Here is a 25,916-nt window from a genome sequence, read left to right as displayed (position 1 = left end):
ATGGGCAGGGCCACACCTCCATGGAGACAGTCAGAGGTCACACCTAACCAAAGGTGGGTCACATCTCCATGGAAACAACCTAATCCCAATATCCCAAGAGATTGAATGAAAAGATCATGGCTTTTTCTTGAGAGACATAATATATCCAAACTGGCACACCCCTGCTCTGTGACAGGCACTGTTCCAGGCACTGGGGATTTCCTAGTGAACCATAACAGAAAAGGTTCCTGGTCACAACTTGTATGAGGAAATTAAACTCACACACAAATAAATGAATGAAGAATATATCAGATAATGCTTATATTATTCGAGTTCTCCAGAGACGCAGAACCCACAGGATACATGTATGTATATTAAAAGATTTATTTTAAGGAGTTGGCTCACGTGATGGGGGGGAGAAGGTGCTGACAAGTTTAAATATTGTAGGGCAGGCTGGTAGACTAGAATTTCCAATAAGAGTTGATGTTTAAGTTGTGGGTCCAAAATCTGTAGAGAAGGCCAGCAGGCTGGAAACTCTGAGAGGAGTAGAGGATGTGCTTTCGAGGCAGAATTACTTCTCTCTGGGACCCCTAGTTCTTGGCTTTTAAGGCCTTCAACTGAATTGGATGAGGCCCACCCACATTATGGAGGATAATCTTGACTTAGTCAGCTGGTTGTAGATGCCAATCCCATTTATAAAATACCCCACAGAAACATCTAGGCCAGTGTTTGACCAAACGACCGGACACCATAACCTAGACAAGTTGACACATAAAATTAACCATCACAGTGATATTAAACTGTGCTGGTGTGACAGGGAGTGGCTGGCTGTCCTGGAAAGGCATCTCGAAGGGGTCACATCTTAGCTGCAATTTGAGTAAGGAGTCAGTGAGGATCAGGAGGAAAGGAGCTCGGTGGGCTCCTGGAGCAGAAGGAAATCCACCATGCTGACGTCGTGGGTGCAGGGGGAGTGGGACAAGCTGAGGTCAGAGCGGTCATGTCCTCCACTGACCCCACTTGTCCCTGCACCTTGCCAGGGCTAATGCTGTGTCCTTTCTTCTCCTGCAGACGACTTTGCAGAGGAGGAGGAGGTGCAGTCCTTCGGTTACAAGAGGTTTGGTGAGTTGGAACACAGCTCTTTTCCTTCTTCTTGCTCAGTCTGTGACTCTCAGAACCCGCACCACTGGCGGACCCTTGAGACACATGGACGGTTTTGACTCTGAGGTCCAACTGTGATTGGCAATTGAGTTTCTTTGCAACAGATGGATGATTTCTCACAACTGTGGATTTCTGACACCATGCATGGAAGGAACAGGAGCTGGGCCCAAGCATGGGGAGAAGGTGGACCCTTTATGGGATTGATGGTATCTGCTGATTACAAAACAGACTGCCTAAAGGGCAAGTCATGGTGGGAAAGGCAAATCTGTGACAAGACAGGAGCAAATGACATGGAATTTCTCTCCTGTGGTATTTAGAAAACATCATTTTGCTGGGACTCACCTGAGATTCAGATCCCATGCTGGTAACTTAGTGTTAGCAGAGGAGTGAGAGGGAGGTTCTTCTGGGAACCTAGCGAGACATAGGTGCTCTGGGGGGCTGAATAATGGTCCCCAAAAGACACCTACGATCTGCTCCCCTGAATCTATGAATGTTTCTTATATGGCAAAAGAACTTTGCAGATGTGGGTAAGTTAAGGACCTTGAGATGGGGAGATGATCCCAGATTACCCAGGTGGGGCCCAGTGTGATCACAGGTGTCCTTATACTAAGGAGGCAGCTGGAGATTTGACCATAGAAAGGAGAAGGGGATACGGGAAGGAAGCAGAGATGGGAGGGATGCGCTTTGAAGATGGAGAAGGGGCCACAAGGCAAGGAATCCAGGCAGCCACTGGACGTGGACAAGGGTGAGGAAATGGGTTCTCCCGTCAGAGCCTTTGGAGGGAGCACAGCCCTGCCAACACCTTGGTTTTGGTGGACTGAAACTTTGGTCGGATTTCAGACTTCTAGCCTCTGGAAGTGTAAGGGAGGAAGTGTGTGCTGTTGTAAGCCTCCAGTGTGTGGTATCCTGTTACAGCAGCCACAGGAAACTGATACTTGTTCCTTTGCCTGTCAGGTGGCTGCACACGGGTGCTCTCCTCTGCCTTGACCCTGCTTCTCGTGGTCTGAGATTTGGCTTTGAAATGCCAATGAAAACTGCAAAGTTTGAAAGACAGTTCAAGGAAACTTAAGTTTTCCTGTCCAGTTTGTTTCTATGCCTTAACCAGAGGAAATGGAGAAGGATAGAGGAGAATGGAGTATGTGTGTGTCTGTATGTGTGTGAGAAAGAAAGAAAGGGAAAGAGAGAGAGAGAGAGAGAGAGAGAGAGAGAGAGAGAGAGAGAGAGAGAGAGAGAGAGAGACAGAGAGAGACAGAGAATGAATCTACTTCCTGTTGCTTAAAAAAAAGTCCTGGCTCGACTTTGATTAAAGTTAACAACCCCCAGCTGCTCTGGCTCTGTAGCTGTTTTAGCATTTTTCCTTCTGGATACACACGTCTAAATGTCTTTCTGGGAAAAATAAGGCTATAAAATGGAAATGCAGTGGCACGAGGCCCACAGCTCCTCCATTCACGAGTTGGCAGGGTAGGACCTTCTCCCTCCCACGCTGCTGTTGGTGTCTGTATTGTTAAATGTTTCTGGACCGGTGCACTGTGTGATTCTGCTTTCCCAGGGTGAGTTCACTGAAGGTGGCAGTAGGAGTAAAGGTGAAACCAAGAATTATGAAGGGAAACAAAACAAACAAATAGACAAAATGTTGAAAGGCAGAGACCCAGAAACAGTATTGGAGCCCAGAGTAATGAAGAGGAAAACCGAACTTGTAAAAATAAGGCAAAATAAATGTTGACTTGCTTATATACTTTTTTAAAAATTAAATTCAATTTTATTGAGATATATTCACATACCATACAATCACCCATGGTGTACAATCAACTGTTCATAGTACCATCATATATAAAAGTAAAAAAGAACATCCAAATCATCCTCCCCATCCCACCCTATTTTTCATTTACCTTTTGGCCCCATTTTTCTACTCATCCATCCATACGCTGGATAAAGGGAGTATGATCCATAAGGTTTTCACAATCACACTGTCACCCCTTGTAAGCTACATTGTTATACAATCATCTTCAAGAGTTAAGGCTACTGGGTTGGAGTTTGATAGTTTCAGGTATTGCCTATATACTTCTGAAATCAACAGGAATATGGAGAATAAAGATAAAAAGTTTCTTTAAAAATGGTGAACTTGAGAGAAATGTTTCATGACCGTGTAATGAGCTAGAGGGTGGGGATTTGGTGAAAAACACAAAAATTAATTTGTTGAAGATTTAATTTTTGGTGGTTAAATTATGGGCAGAAATTGCAAACTGATGACTCAGAGGAGGCATGATAACAACTTACAAATATTGGAAAGCATAAACCGAGAGGTGTGAAGAGAATGATGGTAAATGGTATAAATAGAAGAGAGTGATGGAGTTAAAATGGGAGGCCTTGGAACAGGTATGAGAGAAACTTTCCTGATGTTGAGAATTCTTGGATTCAGCTTGTAGGCAAAGTAATGGATAATCTAGCATAGGGGTAGGGTAGAATTTTGGAGGTGGGAGAGCCTTTAGGTGAATGAAATCAGCTTTTAATTTTACAGGTAAGGGAGTTGAGGACCAGATAGGTGAAGTGCTTGCATAAGCACTTAGCTGGAGCTGAGCTTTGCTTTTTGGTCAGTAGTTTTGGGGAAGGGCCTTGCTGTAAGGTTGAGGTGTCCTCTTAACCTCTCTGTCTTGGAGGGGAACTTTGCAACTCTGGAGACCTTGTCACTTTTACATACAGGGTCTACAAATCTGAATCTGATTCTTTAGAAGGTAAACAAATAGGTTTTGCGTTCCCAAGAAGTGGCCAAAGCTGATCATTGAATCCAGCAGAAGACTTCCTTTTGAAATAGTTAAACCATTAAAGGAAGGCAAAGTCCCTTCCACACGGGAGGTTGGTAGGAAAGTAGCAGGTGGGAGGTGACAAGCCATGGGGCAGCCATCTTGGTCCTGCCCTTAATTAGTCTTAAGATTTGAAACAAGTCACTTGAGACTTTGGGCCTCAGATTCTGCATCAGCCCATTTAACAGAGTGACACCTGCCAAGGTAGATAAGCCTATCTCACAGAGCTTTGGTGAGGCCAAAAGAGATATCACATAGCCACATGCTGCAAAGTCACAGCACCATAAAAATGCAAAAATCCTGAAATTTGGGACCATTATCACTCTATGGATATTTTGATACAGCCACTCCAGAACATCAAAGTGTGACAGGCCTGAAACCCCATTCCTGAAGAGAGGTAAATTGGCATTTTACCTCTGAACATGCTGAAATGTTGTAGGCTCTTTTTTCAGAATTAGTCTACATAACATAGGAATTAGTTACTGTCTAATTTTAGGTATATCTTGCTTTATGCAAATACTATAAATGCAATTTGAATTTAGAGTATAGATGAACCAGGGTTAATTGTTTTAGCAAATTGTGACTGGGTGGTCTTGTTTCAAAGAATGTAATTCACATGTAGTTATTCAAAAGCATTTGCTACATAAATTCAAGGCTGTATTCGTAACAATATTGTGCTTTTAAAGATTCAATGCAATATGACAATAAAGAGCAAAATGGGTGGTCTCCGCATAGTGTTTTCTTGTTATTTTAGTACAGTCATCCCTCGTTAATTCAGGCATTTGTTATTGCGTGTTGTTCTCCTCCAGGATTCCTCTTGTCCTTCGTTTTCTCTTCATGTTGTATTTGTTAGCCCCTTCCCACAAATTTTGCGCAAGAAGTAGCATTATGTCTGTTGATTTTGCCCCTTATTTGCTTCTACAAAAAAGCTCTGATGACAGGAAACTCGTAAGGCTTAATTAAGTGAGCATTTTCAAACCTGAATCTGGCTTTGAGGGTAAGCCTCTCTTAGCGCCTCGGTATCCAGAGCTCATTGGGATTGTTACAATTTGGCAGAGCTTATTTTCTGGGACATGAGGTATCAGTATTAATTTTTATTTTCTGTTGCTAAAATATGATATATACTACAATTACAGCTTTTTAGTGATTTCTCAGCTATTGTGTGTGTGTGTGTGTGTGTGTGTTTGATATCACAAATGGCTCTGGAATCCTTTATTATTATACTTAGCAGGAAGGGAAAGATTATTCATATTTTAAATTATAAATTTTGGAATTTGTGATAAAATGTTCTAAATATGTCTTCTGAAACCTTTAGATTAGTCATATGATTGACATGAATGCATTCAAGTTTTGTTCTTTTAAAAAATATTTTCATTAAAATGATGTAGAATTGGAGGAAAGAAGAGTATCATTTCAATTCCAAGGAATAAGTGCATCAAAGTCACCTAGGAAAAGGGGAGCAATGTGGGAAGAAAGATTGAATTTCAGAGCTGGCCTTTTAACTTACGTAGGCATGATCATAACAAATCCTGCTCGTTATCTTCCTAGCACTTATAAATTTAGTTTTTCTTCAGAACAGCTCTTGGAGGCCAGCAGGCCAGCTGTCCTCGTTCCCATTTAATGGCTGCTCTGTGTCTTTCCTGGAGGCAGTGGGGTATCGGGTTGGGCATGTGGGCACTGGACCCAGATGGCCGGGTTAGGGTGGGATCGCCAACACTCACTAGCTGTGTGACTTTGGGAAAGTGGCTCTCCAACCTTTTAAAGTCTGTTTCTTCATTTGTGAAGCTTGGTCATAATGAGACTTACTCCATCAGGTTATTGTGAGGGTTCATTGTGAGGTTGGATCAGGTGGTGCCTGACATGTGGCAGGCATTCCAGAAGTGTTGGCTGCTATTCTAATCTTGGTGTTCCTTCTGAAACATTTTGGTCCTGCTATTTGAACACGGTGCCTGGAATTTAGGATGCATGTGGAACCTTCTGGTTTCCAGGAGACTTATGGATTCTTGTTCCATCATGCTCCCTGCTTTACTGCTTACCTGGGAGATGAGTGCTAGCCTGGGGAGAGGCAGCATGGGGGCCTGATGGGGAGGTGCACCCCTTGGGACATCCCGGGCCTTCACTCCTTGTCCCCTGTCTGCATTGGGGGAGCACTAGACTGACTTTGTTGCATTGGCTGCGTTGGGCTCTCTTATGTTATTTTTGGAATATAATCTGGTATAATAATAGGATGTGTAAAGCTGGAATGATGGAGGAACGAGAGAGACACGGCTCAGCCTTGAAGATCGTGGACAGATTGGTTTTTAGTGGGCAACTGCAGGCATCTGGAGATGTGTTGACAGAGCTCTGACGAAATTGCTTCCTTAGGTCTCGTGATTATTAATAGTCACGAGAGAAAAAGATCTGGAAAATGGCAAATTGTGAAACAATAATAAAAAGTAAAAGGAAGAATTCTCCATGGAATAGAACTCAAGTCTTTTGTAAAAACTGAGTAGAAAAATTCTAGGAAAACTACCAAAAAATTATTTAGGGTTATAATCCAAAAGGAAGCATCAGTTGTCTTTTCCTTTCAGGATACTGAATGTCTAAAAGTGTACAGGACTACTAGAGCTTCTGACAAATAGGAAAACATATGCTTAGCCATTTTCCTGTCAGCAAAAACGAGGCTCTTTCTGAGGCACATGGCAGGTTTCTGCTTTCTATGCAGAGAGAATTGAAATGATTTACCAACAGGACTCTGAACCATCATTGAGAAGCTGCTCAAGATAAATTCTTGGCTGCCTCACCTTCTGGTTGTTTGGGCTTGGGGCATCAGGCTGTCTGGCTGTGCTCCCCAGGGACTCTTCCCAGAAGTCTGGATTCATCTTTGGGTTTGGAGAAGGCACCACTGCCGCTTTGAAGTCATCTACCTCCAGCAACAAAGGAAGTTGCCGGCATTCCTCTCTCCACAGCCCTTTGGGGACTGACAGCAGCAGAGTTAACCCCTTTCCTGAAAGGAATGCCAGGAATTCCCGTAATTTCCTATGAGGAATGACTAAATAAGCCCAGCACGAGGCTGTCTCATCAGCAGCACCTTTTCCCAGACATCTCTAAATGGAAAGGGTACGAGTCGGGTAAAGGAGTGACGGAGGAAGAGAGAAGTGAAGGGCAGGGGAATGTGAGTTCAACTCGGCGCCCCTCGTGGGATTCTTTGAAATGTCCAAAGCCATGTGCCTCATTTAGTGGGAGGATCTTATTTATTTGGTTTTGCAAATCCTAATGGAGTTGATATTTCTGTTTTTATAGGAATGTGGTGTCAAATGGCAGGTGGAGGAGGAGAGGTGAATGAGATTCCCAGGCAGAAGGGGTTCACAGCTCCTCAGACTCCTTCCACCCTCTGCTTTGTAACATGGAAGGGAGTTTGCTGTCACTCTCGTTTTAAATAACCTGACAGTAACTTTTGTCATCAAAGATGATATTCACAACCACCCTTGGCAACAAAGCATGCCCAGGTTTCATGACTTTTGCATCAAGATGTACTTACTGGTTAGGCCGGCTTCTCTCCTGCCTGTTCTTTCTTGCCCATGGATACAAAGTTGTTCAGCACCTCATTCATATATGATTAACATCTTTAGAACCTTTTTCATATTAAATAAGCCATTAAGCATCCTTTTTTGAATATCTACTCTGTGCTAGGTAGTTTCTCACCCAGTTCATTTAATTCCCGCCGAAATCCTTTGACAGTTCTGCAGTTCACACATGAGGAAACTGAAGTGTTTCAAGGTTAAGTTGCTTGGCCAACATTTGAGTATAAATCTGACTTCGATCCTGCCCCAGTGTTCTTTTTACTCTGCTCATGGCTGATATGCATCCCAAGGTTTTGTTGGGAAAATAAATGAACACAGGTATGTGTGGATTACACATAGTCTTATACACAGTTTTTACACAGTCTTACACACAGGTGCTTATACACAATCTTGTGTTTCATAATTTTATAGTATGTATCGTATCAAACACTTGAGCCCTGAATTTTCCATTCATTTCTAGTATAATTCCCACCCACCTCACCCCCTTCCTCCCCGGTTCTCATTCACTTATAAATCCTGTTAAAGATGTGGGGAGGTAGAAGAGGGGGGATAATTTGTTTTTCCTACAGTTGGGTTGAAGCTGGATGTGGTTTATTTTTATTTTTAGAAAAATTAAAGAAAAAATCGACTCAGCCATTTTTCTGTTAAGCCAGCATAAAGACATGAGGCTGTTTCCAGTGTTCATTTATGGAGGGTAGGGTGGGAAAAAGTCATTCCTTTTGGTAGCAACTCCAACCAACTTAAAAACAGATGAGCGCTGAAACGTTCCTTGGAAGATTTGAATTGTTCATTTGGAGGCCCCTTGGGAAAAGGAAGGCTGTCCTAGAGCCTTCGTTTCTAAGGGAAGAGCATAGTTCTCAGAAAAGTTGTGAACCAGAGTGTGTGTTTTCTCTCATCCATTCCCTCTTGATGTCCTTGCTGCTCCGGGCTGTGCAGGCTGGTATGCTCAGGAAGCAAAGTTTAGAGTCAGACAATCCTGGGTCACATGCTGACTTTGCCACTTACCAACGACTCACCCAACATCTCCAAGCCTTGCATTTCCTCATGTGTGAAATAGGAATAGCGAGAATACTTTCGGTGCAGGGCGGTTATGAAACCTATAAATAAAACATACAAGGGACAGGTTATATAGGAGGGAGGTCCTTGCTAATGCTTGTCTGTTGAATTTCTGACTACTCTCAACCTTCTTGCTCTCTTCTCATTCCTTCCACCAGCCCTCCAACAGCTCTTGCTTATGTGGTTTTGTCTCAGGACCCTGCGAGTTCTTAGTTTTTGATAGTTTATAGAGAGAGGAATCTTCAAAAAGATGGAATCAGCATGATAGAAAAGTGCATGAATAAGGGAAGGGAATGGATGGAAGGATGAACGGGTGAAAGTTATTTTGCTTTCTGGAGCTTAGTATCCTCTGTGGTGTTAAGCAGATTTTTTTTTTTTTTTTTAATCATTTTATTGAGATATATTCACATACCACGCAGTCATACAAAACAAATTGTACTTTCGATTGTTTACAGTACCATTACATTGTTGTACATTCATCACCTAAATCAATCCCTGACACCTTCATTAGCACACACACAAAAATAACAAGAATAATAATTAGAGTGAAAAAGAGCAATTGAAGTAAAAAAGAACACTGGGTACCTTTGTCTGTTTGTTTCCTTCCCCTACTTTTCTACACATCCATCCATAAACTAGACAAAGTGGAGTTTGGTCCTTATGGCATTCCCAATCCCACTGTCACCCCTCATAAGCTACATTTTTATACAACTGTCTTCGAGATTCATGGGTTCTGGGTTGTAGTTTAATAGTTTCAGGTATCCACCACCAGCTACCCCAATTCTTTAGAACCTAAAAAAGGTTGTCTAAAGTGTGCGTAAGAGTGCCCACCAGAGTGATCTCTCGGCTCGTTTTGGAATCTCTCTGCCACTGAAGCTTATTTCATTTCCTTTCACATCCCCCTTTTGGTCAAGAAGATGTTCTCCATCCCACGATGCCGGGTCTACATTCCTCCCCGGGAGTCATATTCCACGTTGCCAGGGAGATTCACTTCCTTGGGTGTCTGATCCCACGTAGGGGGGAGGGCGGTGATTTCACCTTTCAAGTTGGCTTAGCCAGAGAGAGAGGGCCACATCTGAGCAACAAAGAGGCATTCAGGAGGAGACTCTTAGGCACAAATACAGGGAGGCCTAGCCTCTCCTTTGCAGCAACCGTCTTCCCAAGGGTAAAACTTATGGTAGAGGGCTCAACCCATCAAACCACCAGTCCCCTATGTCTGTGGTCATGTTAGCAACCATGGAGGTGGGGTAGGCGAATACCCCTTGTTAAGCAGATTTTGAAGAAACACTTTTTTCAGAAGAGGAACTGAAAAAAAGGAGAAAGTCCCGAATCTTAGTGAGCACAACTTTTGCCACATGACACATTGTGAAATTGGCCTCCTTTTCTGAGGCATCGCTATAAACACTTTCTCCTCCTTCTGATATTGCATTTTTTATCTGTTTTATAGGCTTTTGAAAACTGACATTTGTCTTTGATTGAAACAAGCTTCTCTTTTATATACACTAGGGTTTTGTATTTTGTTATGTATTTTTTTATTGGTGTGAATATTTCTGTGCACAGATCAATTTCTTTCATATGCTGCAGATGATGGAAGAATTTAGACTTGTCAGGAAAACAGGAGACTCAAACTCAGAAGTCTGCAAAATTCTGGCAGAAATCCAGACTACATTCTTATTCCAAATGCCTAAAGATGCCCTGTATTCTGTAATAATTGAAATAACTTTTCTAATATGTTCTTCACGTTCTCTGAAGCAGGAAAGTGCATAAACAAGTGAGAGAATCATATTCTTCCCCCTTGTTAAAAAATCTGTGTTTTATTTTATTCTGTACATGTAAGAGGAGGTCCTCATAATATCTCTCATTTAGTACTTTACCTGTGTCATTTGGTAAGGAATATCAAGATGCAGTGATTGGTACACCTCAGTGATTGGTACACCTCTCATTTTATATAGAAATGTTACTGTTGCATCATTTTTGGAAATAATTGAGAGAAATATGAATATTTTATTATTCTGATAAGTATTCACTGAATGCCTATCATACGCCGTGAATGGAGGTACAAGGATGAATAAAACAAGTTCCCTGCTCTTGGCCATCTGATTCATCATCATCAGTATTTATCATTCCTTTTTTCTAATTTCTCCCAAACTAAGAATTATAAAAACCCTTATGAACACAAAAATTTCCTCCTAAAAATGTTCATGCTGGTAGTGATGCCTCATGAAAGGCTTCCCCAAAAGATGTATATGTTAGAATAGGGGGCCTCATTTTGTGTTGGAGGTGATATGAAATAACACATCAGAGATTCACATATAAGTTCTGCAGGTGGGAGCAGAATAAAGAAAGCAAATCAGATTGGATAGGTAGGGTGGGGTGGGAGAGTCCATTGGCCCAGAGAGGACATGAGTGAAGCAAATGGAAATTTGGGGAGAAGATTCAGGCAAGGAAGACGGGCCCTAAGCAGGGTTCTTTCCTTGTGAAAAGTCTGCACTCTGTGATATTTGCTAAGAAATTGAAGCAAGCAAGACTCATGGGAAAATGTCATTCTTTAGCAATGCAGTATGAAAACGATGTGACTTTTGTTAACCACCCATAATGTGTTGGGCATCATGCACAATAAAGAAAGGAGAGGTGGCCTTTTGCTTCCAGGACTTTCAAATGTAATGAAAAGCAGACAGATTTTTCAAACATTTGCATAAAAGAAGAGTATCAGCCAACCTTACAAATTGCTTTCCCTCCCACCAGCAGGATTTCAGAAAGCACAATAGAGGGCACCACATGCTAGATGGAGCCTAAGCTGCCTCTTCTCTCTGTCTCTGTGTGTTTAGTATTGTAATACGTTGGATTTTGGCAAAACTTCAGTGGTTTCAAAACAAGGGTGGGACCTCCCCCTTTTCACCTGCATCTCTCAATCTGTGCTAGGGAAGACAGCATGTATAAAATCCCTTTCCCTTGCCCCACAGAAGAGGGTCAGGACTAGGTGTGAGAATCTGTTTGATACGAGCCCATGAAAGAAGGTTGGGAGGTAATTTCCATCTTCATGTGCTACACACACCACCTCCCGCAGCTGGTATTAAACCGCGGCCACGTGAATCCACTGCTTATTAGCTGCAGCTATGTTAGCTTAAAACACAATGCTGCACGTGTGTAATAAAATAATTTGGTTCAGAAGCATTCAGTATCTGTTCCACTTTTAATAGACGAACATGTACCTCCTTTAACAGTGAAGTCGACGAGTAAGGATCTTGGAGGGCCTGGGTGACCTGGAGCAAGTAAATTTGTATCACTGAGCCTTAATTTTCTCACGAAATAGGGATAAAGAGACAACCTATCTTAAGGAGGTATGATCATGAGGATTAATTAGTATGAGTGAAGTGTTGAGCACAGTGCCTTGCACTTAGAAGGTAAATGCTCGTCATTAATCAAGAGAGAAAGAGGAAAACAGAATTAGATTTCCAGAAAATTTATGAACCTAGTTCTTCATTTGCTCTCTCTGTATGTATCTGTGTGTGTGTATGTATGTGTGTGTGTGTGTGTGTGTGTGTGTATTCACTAGGTGTTTAAAGAGTTCTGAATTGGAAGCCTGGATATCAAGTGTAGTCTTTCTTTTGCTACTTACCAACTATAACTAGCCATGTGAATTTTGCAAAATGATATAAAGTCTTTGAGTTTCAAATAAACTCTTCTGCAAAATAAAGGGGTTGGAGTAAATGATTTTGAGGCTTCTGTAGGCCAAAAATATGCGTTTGCATCTGTAATGTGATTTAAGATGCTAGCATTTAAACAGCCCCTACTTCGGATTTTTAAAAAAATTAATACCGTTTACTCTTCCTTTTACTTAAGCAATTCAAAATAAATATTTGGTACCCTTATTTCAGATGTTTTTTCTCAGGTATCTGATGTTAAATTTTATTGGCAAAAATTGGCAGATGGAAAATACTCTTCTCCATCATTATTTTTGCTCAAAATCTTAGAGAGGTCATGATTATTGGTTTTCCATTTGGCTATTGTGCTCTTTTTGTAACTTTATAGGTATTGAAGAGTCTTTTGAACCAAGCTTATTCTAGGTTTCTAGTCTCAAACAGGGAAGATTCTATTCCCTCCAAGCATCATAAAGTCAGTGGGTAATTATTCAAATATATGTGTCTGTGAATTTAATTAAAAACACAATGTTCCCATTAATAATCTCAATAAAATTTGGCAGTTTCTCTGAAAAGAGCAATCTGTTCATATTTATCATATTATGACATTTTTCTTTGTGTTTCTCATGTTAATGAAAGACATATTGAATGAAAACGTAAATCCCACTGGTCATCAACAAAGGAAAAATCTGTGGGAGCTGTGACTTCCTCACCTTTGCTGGTTCTATGTGACCACATATAGAAATCCACAAAAAGAGTACCAGGTGGTCCTCTGTCTTGGGACTTACTTCTCTCCTCCAAGATTATGATTATGCAAAGTGAGAAAATTTACATTTAAAAAGCTTGTGACATTGTTCTCTTCTCAGCTGGGAAATTACTAGTGCAGTTCTCTCCCTCTCTGCTTTTTTGTAAATAGATAACCTCACTTTGAAAATTGTGAGTCAGGATTAGAATGAAGGAAAGAAGAAGGTAAGGAGAGAAGTGAGGACGGACAGATTGAAGGAAGAGAAGAGTCATATTTTTTCCTATTTATAATTGCAAACAAAGGGTAGGTTCTGATAAATTGAAAGTCTTTTTTTTTCCTTGCTGAGCACCGAGGTGAAATTAGGTACCACCACAGTTGGGGAGAGCTGAAGAGTTTGGAGTTTCTGGGTTACTAAAGCAGGAAGAGTAAGAAAAAGAGAGGAAGGGATGGGAGAGAAGGCTGGAGGTAGTAGAGAGTTCTGGGGTTGTAAGGGAATTGTATTTCGTTCTCAGGGGTCAGGGGTTACAGGAAGAATGGGGGCCAGTGACCCCTGCATACTTATAATTACTTACCTTTTTTTTTTTTAATGTCTTTTCTTCCTTGCCATGTTGTAAGTTCAGTGAGGACAGATAGTGTCTGTTTCATTCAACATTGTACCTAGGACAGTTCCTTGGCTAAATAAATATTTGGGAAAGAAAGAGTAACCTTGCTTGAGTGCTAATAATGTGCATTGTGCATAAGGTGTTCTCTAAAATCTTACTCAAGCTCACAATCTGATAGACCTCTCCTTGAAAACACCTTCCACGTGTGGATTAAGAATGCTTTCTCAGTTGAATTCTGAGGAGGTAGAGGCCTGGACCTGAAATCAAGCAAGAAGTCACAGCCCACAGACAAAACTCGAGGAAGCATCCAGAATAGAGCAGGGACTGGGTCTGATAAGGAGGCAGACTAGCACCAGCTTGGGGGTGGCAGGCAGAGTTCTATTGTCAGTTAGAGGAAGACTGAGGGAAGCAAGAAACCTCCTGAGGTCCTGAAAAATTTCTAAGGCGGGTCCGGGAAGGACACTGGGAAGGTTGCTTTGCTTTCAAAATAGTACCTCCCTGCCTGGAATTTTTAAATGTTGTGCTTGTAGTAACAGAAGAGAAGAGGCCTCTTTTGAAGTGCATATGTAATACACTAGGAAGTTTTAGAAGGGATGGTGGTTACTAATAGTTATTGCACTTTGGGGTGAACTATTTATTCCAATCTCTTTCTTCCTAAAGTCTAGCAGAAATCAGTGAGGGGTGTGTGTGTGTGTGTGTGTGTTTGTGTGTGTGTGTGTGCGTGTGTTTAAGAGATTCCTATTGCAAAGAGAGGAAAGCTGTAGGAAAGCATCATACAGCTTTGCTTCTATTTGCTAGGATAGGAAACAAAAAATTTCAAGACTTGGGGCAGGAGCTCAGAAAGAAGAGTGTGAAATACAAGCTTTCCATAATAAACTATTTTGTTTAGATCTGTTCCTATCTCCTCTTTCTTCCAGAAAGCAGGTAAGAAGGGATCATCTTTAAAGAGGCTTGAGGAGCAACTACCTTTAAATATGAGGTCCCCAAGTGACAGGTGTCTACAAAGCCCCAGCTTTGGAGAGCCTGGAGTCGGCTTCCCTGGCCTTGGTCCTGAGTGCCTGCCTGCTGGGATGGACTCCCCAACCAGGTTCTGTGAAACAGGTTGACTTTCAGTAGGAAGAGGAAATGATATTTGCATGAGTCTTGGGCCTTACAGTGAGAGTTCATGGAATAAATTCAACAGCTTCTATTGTGTACCTAATATATTCTGGCCCCTCTGCTGGATGGGATTGCTCAAGGTCTACCAGGGGAGGAGAAAACCAACATAACCATACTATAGTTTGAAAAGCTCTTTAAAGGAAATAGGAGATAAATAGAGAAAACAGACTCTAAAGTTATTAATTCTGCAGACAGTGGAGGAACCCACAATCAGAGAAAGCAATAGAGAGGATGACATTTAAGGAAGGGCCATTAAAATGAGAAAGTCCCCAGGCAGGAGGTGGGAGAAGGAGCCTAAAGCAGAAGAGACAGATTGAAAATATATCAACATATATGGAGATGGATGGGGGCCTGTACATAGGAAGAAAACACATTCACCCACAACCTGAGGTGGCTCCCTGCCTCTGGAATAAAAAACCAAGAGCTGGTCACTAAGTGTTGTGTTTGTTGGGCACCTAATAGGTGGTAAGTGCTGTGGATGGTTCAAAAGAGTCATGAGAAAAATAATAAAATGATTCAGAAGAGGGTAAACATCCTCTCAAGGATGTTAAAAGAACAGATGCTATGCATGTGAAGCAATGGCAGATAATCCAAGTCAGTATATGAGTGGGGATTTGTGGTAGAGATGAGTCCAGACAAGGGGGAAAGCAGGAAAGGGAGAGGAAAGCATTGCAGGCAGGGCTGTGGGTGAGCACAGGCAGGAATTCAGCCGGGTGGGATGTGGGGTGAGGGTGGGGAGCAGGACTGTAAGAGGGGACAAGCAAGAGACCAGCTTGCCTGGAGCCGGGAGATATGTTAGGTAGAAGGGGATGGGGCCAGGCTCAGGAGCTGGAAAAGAATGTAGACTCGATTTGATGAAAATAGCTGGCCTCCAAAAATGTTTTAACAGAGCAGTGTATGTGGCAAAAGGGGGAGCTGTGAGTGACGTTACTCCATAGTATTAGCCAGAAAGGGGAGAAAGTAGAAGTCAGGGGCGAGGGGAAGGTGCTAATGGACTTATGACACCAGGAATGAAGTGAGAAGGAAAAAAGATAAGAAAGACAAGACACTTTAATCTGTGACTCCAAGATGTCGCTGGCTCTTACTGCGCTAACTGATAGCATCTGCCCTCGGAGATTCAGAGGTCAGCAGGGAGATAGCCAGCGGGCACCCCGGCCCCTGCACAGTCACCAGCACTCTCAGGAATCCCAGGCACACTTGATGTTTACAACAGATGCTGCCTTTAATTGCATAGGGATGATTGGACAACTGCTTCTCTCTGTGTGTTTGGTTTATTATTTTCTTGATTTTAATAGATCTGAATCTTTTGATTGGTTGGTTGATGCCAAAAGACTTAATAACAGCGATTTATAGACAGGTACAGGTAATAAGCAATTTTTACTAAGCATCTGTTACTTTATGGGCGAGCCAGTGTGAGCTGGAAACATTTTTTATTTGGGGGAAATCCAAACAGCAACAAGAAGACATGCCTAAAGCAAAGCATTGTTTAAGAAGTAAGATAGGAAAATCAGTGAGTCTAAAACTCAGCCAAGGAACAAGAGCTTGCACATCACTCTCTGAAACAGCTGAGCTGAAAGCCAGCCCTGAGGTGGGAAGCTCATTCTGGGGACCATTCCAATGGAGAAGACTGTGGAGGGGGAGGTGGGGGTGAGGGCTGAGCTGACTAGGGGGAGGGGAGGAGTGGGAATATCAGGAGCAAGTGGATCCCCTCAATCTGTGCTTCTGCGGAATCTGCCTCCTCCTCCTCAACTGCCCCATGCCACCCATCCCTCCAAAAAGAACAGCTGTTGGCAGAGCTGGTTCTTCCGTGGTTGCTGGGGAGATACTAAACTGGGGCTGCTCTGTTTTCACCTTTTTCAAAGAAACAAACAGCTTTCAACATTTCGGTCATATCTGTAGGATCCTTATATATTCATATGTGTGTGGATACATGCTCAACTTCATGCAATTGCCTGATGAAAGCCTGGACTTGGAAGGCCTTCAGACATCAGGTGGCAGCTCTCCATTATCAATAACAGCTTTATTGAGAAATAATCCGTATACCATACAATTAACCCACCTTCAGTGTACAATTCAGTGATGTTTGATATATTAAAAGTTGTGCAATCATTACCACAGTTTTTATCAGAACATTTTAGTCACCCCAGAAAGATACCCTGTACCCATTAGCAGTCACTCCGCATTCCTCACCCGCCTGCTCCCAAGCGCTAGGCAACCTCTAACCTATTTTCTGATTCTATGGATTTACCTGTTCTGGACATTTCATATATATGGAATCATACAACATGTGGCCTTTTGTGACTGGCTTCTTTCACTTCACATAATGTTTTCAAGGTTCATTCATGTTGTAGCGTGTATCATAACTTCATTTCTTTTTATTGCTGAACAATATTCCATTGTTGCTACAAACCAAATTTTATTTCTCCATTCATTAGTTGATATGCATTTGTATTGTTTTTAGTTTTTGTTCATTATGAATAATGTTGCATGAACACTCATGTAGAAGTTTTTTGTGGACATATTTTTTCATTTCTCTTGGATATATACCTAGGAGTGAGTTGCTGGATCATCTGGGAACTCGGTGTTTAACCTTTGGAGGAAATCACAGACTCTTTTCCAAAGTGGCCGCACCATTCCTTCATTATTGAGCATTCACATTTATATCCTTTACCCAAAAAGGGAGAAAACCACCTTGAATTATTTTGCTATAGTATGGTGAAGATGTGCATTAACTAAGAGGTGCCAGAACTGAAATGACCTGAGAGTGGTTTTAGATATGGGTCATGCATTTACATCTCAATCTCTGTACATTTCTGTTTGCTACCATGTTAAAAAGAAGGCCTGGTTAACCCCTTCTTGTGCGCTTCCTTTCTCCAACTTCCCATTTAAGTCAGTGTGAGTACAGAGCAGTGTTATACCTGTGCTTTCCCATATGGTAGCCTCAAGTCCTTTGTGGCTACCGAGTACTTCAATGTGGCTGGTAACAACTGAGATGCACTGTAAGTGTAAAATGAACACTGAATTTCAAAATCTTAGGATGGAAGAAATAATGTAAAATATCTCATCGATAATTTTTTGTATTGGTTACGTGCTGAGATGATAATATTTTGGATCTTTTGGGTTAAATAAAATATATTATTGCAAATAGTTTCACTGGTTTCTTTTTACCTTTTTAATGTGGCTACTAGAAAATGTAAAATTACTTGTGTAGCTAAATTATATTTCTGCTTGACAGTGCTCTATACTTTTTTGAAGACTGGTTTTTTGAACTAGTGGAAAAGAGAAAATGTGAGTAAGCTAAGTATTCTTTGGGAAAACTCAGATGATTAACAAAAATTTTTTATTGCTGAAAAAAGGCCAGGCATTCTTTTGCTTCTGGAGTGAGAAGAGTGCCAGTCAGCTTTCAGCATTGGGGCTGTGACTGACACACACAATCAGGCAGCCCAAATAGTGGGCACTCCACGGGTGGAAATGTTTGAGGTTAGGCTCACAAATAGGGCAGGTTGTACCTGAAGGCCTTGGCTGAGGTTGGTAGGGGACAGTTGGCAAGATCTCTGAAGCCTTCCCCAATGTATCTATGCTGAGTGAGCAGGGCTGGAAGGTTTGCTGAGAGACTGCAGGCCCTGGCACCAGCTGCCAGGATTTGTGGGCTACTTATCATCATTCAGACCTTCAAACACATAACCTTCGTTTAATTCCTCCCCCAAATGATGATCTTATCTCCAGTGACTGCCATTAGGTGGTTAGTGGGATATTTTGTTATTGTCACCATTTCTGGGAGCAGAAGAGGGTGGTGGGCATGGCGTGGAAGGTCCAGATTTTAAGTCTGGACAGCTAAGATTTCCAGAGGGATGATTCTGCAGTGTCACCTGCTCTCTCAGCTACTCCCAGCCATTGATAGTGCTTTCATTCTCATCAAACATGGTTCCCACCCTTTGCTGATGGTCAGAAGCCCCTCGAGCTTTAATTCCATTGGCTTGGCCTCCTCTGGACCTACCGGATCAGAATTGGTTGGGGTCTTGGGTGTTGTGGGCAGGCAGAGAGCAGGCATATGTATTTTGAAAAAGCTTCCCAAGTAATTCTGAAGCCCAACCAGGGTTGAGACATACTGCACTAAAAATTAGTCCTGCGGAGCTCCCTTTATTTACTTATTCCTTGTTTTTCAGTGCAGCCTCTGCTCAGTGGCCCACTTTCTGTCTTTCCCGCCCTTTGCCCTTTATAATGTAGACAAATGATGCCCCATCTATCCTGCCCTATTCTAATTTATTACCTTCTACCCTTCTACTCAAATTCAGTGACTCATCAAGATTTAGCAAAATGACTTATTATTTTAAGGAACAAGATTATTTTATACCCAACCAAATTAAAAATTAATTCCTCACCTACCAAACAAAATAAATACAAAGCCTCACAAACATAGAAATATGACCAATAAAGACATTAAAGCGAAGTCCCGTGGTAATTGGATACAGCTCCTTCACTGCCCATCAGCCCCTGCCCCCAGCATATGCATCTCATAAGGACTGGCCTGAGACAGTGCCCTCCTCCCTGCTGTGGAGCCCAGGAGAGTGATGGGTTGACATTGCAGACCAAAAAGGAAAAAGGGAAACATGTGGCAAACTACTGGGAGGATGTTGGAAGGAGGCTGATCTCTGGGCCATCCTTCAACTAACTATTCTGTGAATACCACTTCATGAATCATAGAGTTGGCTCTGGTCTTCTCACTTGCCTTTTTGTAGAGGGTCAGTATTCAGATCATCAGGAAAGCTGTGTTGAAGGCATAGCGTATTTGGCAACCGTCTTTTATGAAATGCATATTATGTACTGGTGTTTCTAATCTTTAATTTCTGGACACGAGGTTACCGATAGTGGTTTCATGATTCAAAACAGAGAACAGACCTGTATTTTGGCACTATCCCCAGGTAACATAATTTAGCTTGACTCAAGGCCGTAAGAGAGATAAATTCCCGAATTCCACTCCAATGGGAAGAAAACTTCTCCCCCCTTGGCCGAGGCTTTCACTGGTGCAGAAAATGAAACTGGGATGGGGGGGGGTGGGATTCAAAAGGTGAGACAAAGTCCATAAAACCTTAGGGCATATATATAGTCCATGAAGCTTCCTCATCTCTCTCGTGGCCCGTCCCAAGTGGCCATGGAAGAAGAATAACAAAGCTAGGTATGATCCAGCCAGGATTTTATTCTTGGATGACAGCAGAGGGAATCCACGTGTGTTGAAATGACGTCCCCTGTCAAAAAATTCTTTCTGCTTTACTGATGCTGCTTACTTGAGCTCACTGCCAAATCAGAATAGCTGAGTCTTTTTTCTTCTCACTCCTGACGAGTTCTTAAGTGAAGAATTTAGCGTGTTAATCAATCATCACTCACCACTCACCACTCACCCATTTTAATGGAGGAAACCTGAGGGCAGTCCCCCAGGAAGTACTGAGAGGTCATTACTGTTTACTGAAAAACAGGTTAATTAAAAGAAAATTATCATATAAACTAACGTGTGTGTTGAACACATGTGTTTTGTTAGGTTTTCAGGTTGATTTCAAGGCCAACCTTATGAGCACATAATCCTCTTTTGAGAGGCCCTGAACATCTGTTTTTTCACTCTTATACCTTTTTTTAATTTTTAAATTAACTTTATCAAATAAAAAACCTACTATACTCTCTTACCTCGTAACAGAGAGGAATAAGAGAGTCAGAAAATTGTATCCTTGCACTTGCTTCACCTCCACCATGAAGCTTCTGGAAGGTGGAGAAAGATGTAGACAAAGGAATTCCTGCACCCAGAGGATACTTGCTGGCCTCTGTGTGCAGAGAAAACCACTCTGGGATCTTCTGACATGGGCCTGGCCCTAGCAGAGTTTTAAGGTAGATAAAACTTAAATGCCCTTTGTACCTCCACTCGGGTTTTACCTAGCTCCCCTACCCTCTTTTCCAGGCATTCAGCCCCCCATGCCCCTTTTAGTTCTACCAGTAAGGAAAGTGGTCTCATTTATAAAACCATTCAGCAAATACGTGCATGTATTCAAAAGTGGACCTTTGTGCTTATCCCCAAAGAAAACACTACAGGTGCTTTCCAGACTTAGAACAGATCAACAGGACAGTACGTTTTGTTGACACCTTTCAAGTCTTAAGGAGAGTTTCTCTGCTCACACCTTGAGAGCTAGCCTGATCCTAATGAGTCCAAACCTTTCAGAGTCTGGATGATCCAACTCTACCCACCAGTCATTTAGACAGCAAGTAAAAACCCACCAAGTACCCACTGTGAGAAATGAGAATTCCATCAGCTGGGGTGGTGGAGCAGAGAGGAAACCTGGGAAAAATGCTTGGTCTGGGAAAGGGAAGTCTTGGGGAGTGATCACAAGAGGAGAGAATTTGTGATCATAAATTCTGCCAAAGGAGAAGGTTCAAAACGAAGGAGGGGCTTTTAGCAGGTGGAACTGTCCAACAGTGGGAAAGGCTTCCCCACGAAAGTTGCACTCCTTCGTCCTGGGTCACAGACGTGAAGGCAAGGCTCCGGAAAGCCCATCTGGGCAATCAGCAACAGTGATTGCCGATTGCCGAGGACTGTGGCTAAGGAGAGGGCAGCCAGGAGAGCTCAGGCCACCTTATCCTCCGCCTGCCTCCTGAGCCGACCCTTACACCCTCTCCATTGTTTGGATAGGTAAGTAGGCTCAGGTGGGGAAAGGAGAATTGCTCTAAATTGCCAGAAAGCTGTGTCTGTTCAGACATGAGACTCAATTCAGCAGCAGTTATAGTGATCAATTGCTTTCTTAATATGGGAAACAAAAATATGTGCTCAGCAGGATATTTCAAAATTTCCCATTAGAAAACTAGTGATATAGTTTTGGTCCTGACAGTATCCTCTAAGAACATTCTTTAAAATTACTCGTTTTATAGATGAGGAAACTTAGGATAGTAAAATAACCGCAAACAAGACAAAAGCAGATTACAAGTAAGCTGCAATTTTTTTTTCTCTTTTCCCACATTTTGGGCTTGGGATTTATTTAGCACTTCTTGTCTTCCTCTTGTCTGAACTTCTTTCTGGCAGGACAGAGTCAGTCCCTTTGCCATAAAGAAATGTGCTGCCTCTGGCAAGCCACATCTTTAGCAGTCTTAAATATATTTATGTAACTCAGTCAAGAGAATTTAAAGATATAAATTTCTAGTTTGGCAAACTTACTGTAATGTTTGAAAAACGACCTATATCCTGCCAGTAAGATATGCCATCCCCTTAATCATAAGCTCTAAACAGTCAAGGATCCAGTTTTTGTTGGCAGCGGTACTTAAAAATGCTGAATGAGGAAGGCTTTATTTCATTCTACTCCATTTGGTATAGAGTGCTGAGAATAGCAGAAATCCTGCAATTGTAGGCACTAGCAAGATCTGAAGGGAAGAGGCTAACTGGCTTCATTTGCACCTTATATCAGGCAGATAAACACTGGGCGTCATGAGCATCCATTTTCCGACTGCCTAGCAAATTCCACAAAAGACTTTTCCAGATTTTATTAGTTGCCCCACATTTATTTCAGAGATGAGGAACTATAGGCAACATCCTTTTTGCCGCCTTTCTGTTTGCTCTGCTTAAATACCATGCTTGACTTTATCGGCTTGAAGCATGTGACATCTTCAAGGCAGGGTTAGAAACATCTGCAGCCTAGAAATCGGCGGAGTTCCCCAGGGAGGGTGTTAAATCCAGAGTGTGCTGATCTGTTTCCTGTCTTTGTTATGATTTCTTCACTGTAACTGAATATCCTTTGGCGTTCTGGTGACTGTGTTCACTGGCACAGCTGTGTCAGCAGGCCAAGCCCTGTTGGCTTAGTGGCTCCTTTGCGTTTACACAGCCAGCTTCCATAATCCCAGTCAGGCCTGTTAATTTACAGGTTAAGCCGCTGCTTGTCTGCAAATCAGTGGACCTTGCTGTGTAGTCTGTGCTGTTAAATATAATCTAATTAAGACTAATTAAGAGGAAGAACAGTTACCTGACTGTGTCTATTTTTACCAAGAGAAAACACATGGGCTCATGAACAAACCACCGTCCTAGCAAAATGCTCACGAAGGCATTGCTGAGGAGCAGCAAAAATATTCAAGAACTTAAAGGTGCTTCCAGGCTGCTCCTCGGAGAAGCAGAAGGGCTAACTGAGCACTGAGGGGGAGGAGGAGTACAGAAACCAGTGAGGCCTGGGCACGCCTGAGGAGCTCCTTTCTGACCACCTGCATTTTATTTTTACTTTCTGCATAGAAAGCCGATATTGCTGTCTGAAAAGCCTTTGATCCTCATGTGTGATCTCTCTGGACTCAGAATTACGAGCAGCCAAGGGGTTACCACTGCTCTCAGTCCACAACGCAGCCAGAATGATTTGTTGGAAAAGAAAATGTGCCTTTTGGAAATCTTGACGATTACATGGTTTATTCTCCAAGCTCTGCATTAGCTGCCAGCGGGTTTCCAGTAAGCTACGAGAGCATTTAACCCAAAGTGGGTTTGTGACCTTCTTGAACGGAGGTGAGGCTGGAGTGAAGTGTGGGGGAACAGGCCCTTGTTAACTCAGAAGTCAGTCTGCTGTTCCTGGCACTGAAGGGAGAGCCCGGCCAATTTGGTGTTTCTCCAGAGGATGTTTCTGGGCAGCGTTCCCCTCCTTGTGTAAAATGTTTCATCATTGTGGGCCAGTTTATGAGCACAGGTTACTCACGACATGTCATCGGTCCAAACTTCCCAGTTATTTCTGGTATCCTTAAACCTGTAAGGGGTTTGCATTTGTATGACGGTTGTAGAACTAAGATAAGCAGTGTGCAAGATGAAGATGACAGCCTTAGACTTAAAGGCATCATAACATCAAAAGTATCTTAATACTATGTTGCAAATTCAGACCAGGCATAGCTACAGTGTGCCTATTGGATTCAATGCTATCCACGACACTGGATAAATGTGTTTAAGTCAGGTGGTTTTTCTCAAGTCTGTGCCTAAGTTCAATTCAGAAAAGTAGGAGAATGCTCCTATAATGTATTGCAAGGCCCTCTTAAGCCAGCCAGTCTTCAGCCATGTGCTTTGTAATAACACCTAAGAGTGACAGATGGTCTAATTTTACTCCCTGGCTGGGTTGTGCCAGATCCACTCAAATATTATACCATTCAAACTATATTGCACTATTTTTATAACATTATATAGCATCACAGTGCCTTTCATTTATTTTCCAGTGTAGCTTTTCATTTAGCTACACCATGGTCCTGGAATGATTTTTTTAACATTGTTTCTGTCTGGTTTACAACAACCATCTAAAGCATGACGTGTGGTCCATGATGGAAGAAGGTGGCTCTCCTGGCAGGGAGAATATCCTTCATCTCTTGGAAAATAAAACTCAAATTTCTGATTATATGAAGCCCTTTCTGGCCAACCCCAGTGACTCAACATTTATTTATTCAAATATTCAATATCTACTATATGACAGATTCTGTTTTAGGCTTTGGGGATACAGTGGAGAATGAGACAGAAAATACCTGTCCTTATGGCACTTGGGGCTGATAATAAACTAATAAAAAGCATAATTTATATACGATGATACTATGAACAACTGATTGTACACTTTGGAGGATTGATTGTATGTTATGTGAATATAGCTCAATAAAATTGCATCAAAAAACATAACTCAAATAGTGGTGAGTGCTATGGAGAAAAACTAGGATAGTGGACTCAGGGAGTGATGGAGATGCTTGGCTATTTTAGATGGGCTGGTTAGGAAAGACCTCTTGGAGGAGGTGATATTTGAGCAGAGACGGGAACGAAGTGATGGATACTGGGATTTGGGAGAAAGGGCATTGCGGCGTGAGGGTATGGTGGAAACGGCCCCGAGTGTTCTAGGAACAAAACTAAGCCAGATGAGGTCAAGAAATAGGAAGGGGGTAGATCATGTTAAAATCTGCTAGGCCATGGGAAGGACCTTGGAGTCTATTCTAAGTGTGATGGAAAGTCTTTGGAGGGTTCTGTTAGAGAAGTGACAATCCGAAATTATGAAAATATAAGTCACTCTGAGTCCTCCATGGAAAGTGATTATGGGATGTGGAGGGTGGGAAAGCAAGCATGGAAGCAGGGAGATCCACAGGAGGTTATGCCAGTAGGCTGGATGAGGGGTAGTAGCATCTTTGACTAGAATAGTCATCCTGGAGATAATGAGAAGTGATAGGATTCAGGATATATTTTAGAGGCAGAGCTGACAGGGCTTGCTGATATGGGCATGAGGGAAAGAGTGAGGTCAAGGATAATTCTAAGGTATTTGGTCTAAGCATATTGGAGAACAGTGGTACATTTATGGACATTGGGAAGCATAAGGAAGGGGCAGATTTGGAATTTTGCTTTAAACATGTCAAGTTTGAGATTTTTATTATACATACAATTGAATATAATTACATGAGTCTGGAGCTCAGTGGAGACATTGCGGCTGCAGATAAAAATCGAGTCTTCAGCATGAAGTCAAGGGACTGGATGAGACTATACAAGAAGAAGGTGTAGACAGAGACTCCAGGGGCTAAGAACTGTGAGCCCTGGGATATTTAAAGGTTGAGAAGAGAAGAAGAACTGATCAGTCTTCTATTCTGCAAAGTTCAGCACTGACAAACCTAATCCTATATATATGCCCATTTCTTTCAGTCCAACAAACAGCCCTTTGTGTTTTTTGGGGTGGGAAGATAGGGGGTGATAATTTTTCTGCTTCTCCTTCCTCATCCTTCTCATTTTTCTCTTCCACCTCCCTCTTCCGTCTCTTTCCTCCTCCCTCTTACCTTTTTTGATTAATTCCCAAATTCTAGAGATCCCCAAACTGGCCAAGAGTGGGTTTTGTTTTTGCATCTCCTAGCACATCCCTGTCTTTTAAGCCCTGTGACAGTCATCATATGACAGTAATTCAGAATTCTTCTAGGCAGGGGAAGTTGGACTGGTAGGAAGGAGAGGGAAAAAATAAACCACCAAACCCCAGAGACTTCTCTTTGTTGTTCAGAAGTTCTCCTATACTGTGTATTAGAAGATGGATTTGGCAGTGTGGAATAAAAAAACATTAGCTCTAGTTTCCTGCTGGTTCTTAGGATGATGTCTTTTGGTTGCATTCTTTCAAATTGTAGAATATTAACTTCAAATTCCCATGAGTTAGGATCTCTGCCATTGCTGCCTCAAGTGGCAATATTTGGTGAGATAAAGCCAAAGCTGCCTTACCTGT

The 25,916-nt window shown here is 42.1% G+C and overlaps 1 protein-coding gene across 1 annotated transcript in view; it reads left to right on the top strand.

The window, feature by feature from the left end:
- Window positions 1-25,916, top strand: part of COLEC12 (collectin subfamily member 12) — a 195,653-nt gene that overhangs the window by 28,142 nt on the left and 141,595 nt on the right. The window contains exon 2 of the mRNA XM_037805930.1: window positions 1,048-1,098. Coding sequence (XP_037661858.1) covers window positions 1,048-1,098 — 51 coding nt within the window. The remainder of the gene's footprint in view (window positions 1-1,047; window positions 1,099-25,916) is intronic.

Source organism: Choloepus didactylus, chromosome 16 (assembly GCF_015220235.1).
Source record: "Choloepus didactylus isolate mChoDid1 chromosome 16, mChoDid1.pri, whole genome shotgun sequence".
NCBI lineage: Eukaryota > Metazoa > Chordata > Mammalia > Pilosa > Megalonychidae > Choloepus > Choloepus didactylus.
This window is presented reverse-complemented; position numbering and strand designations above follow the sequence as displayed.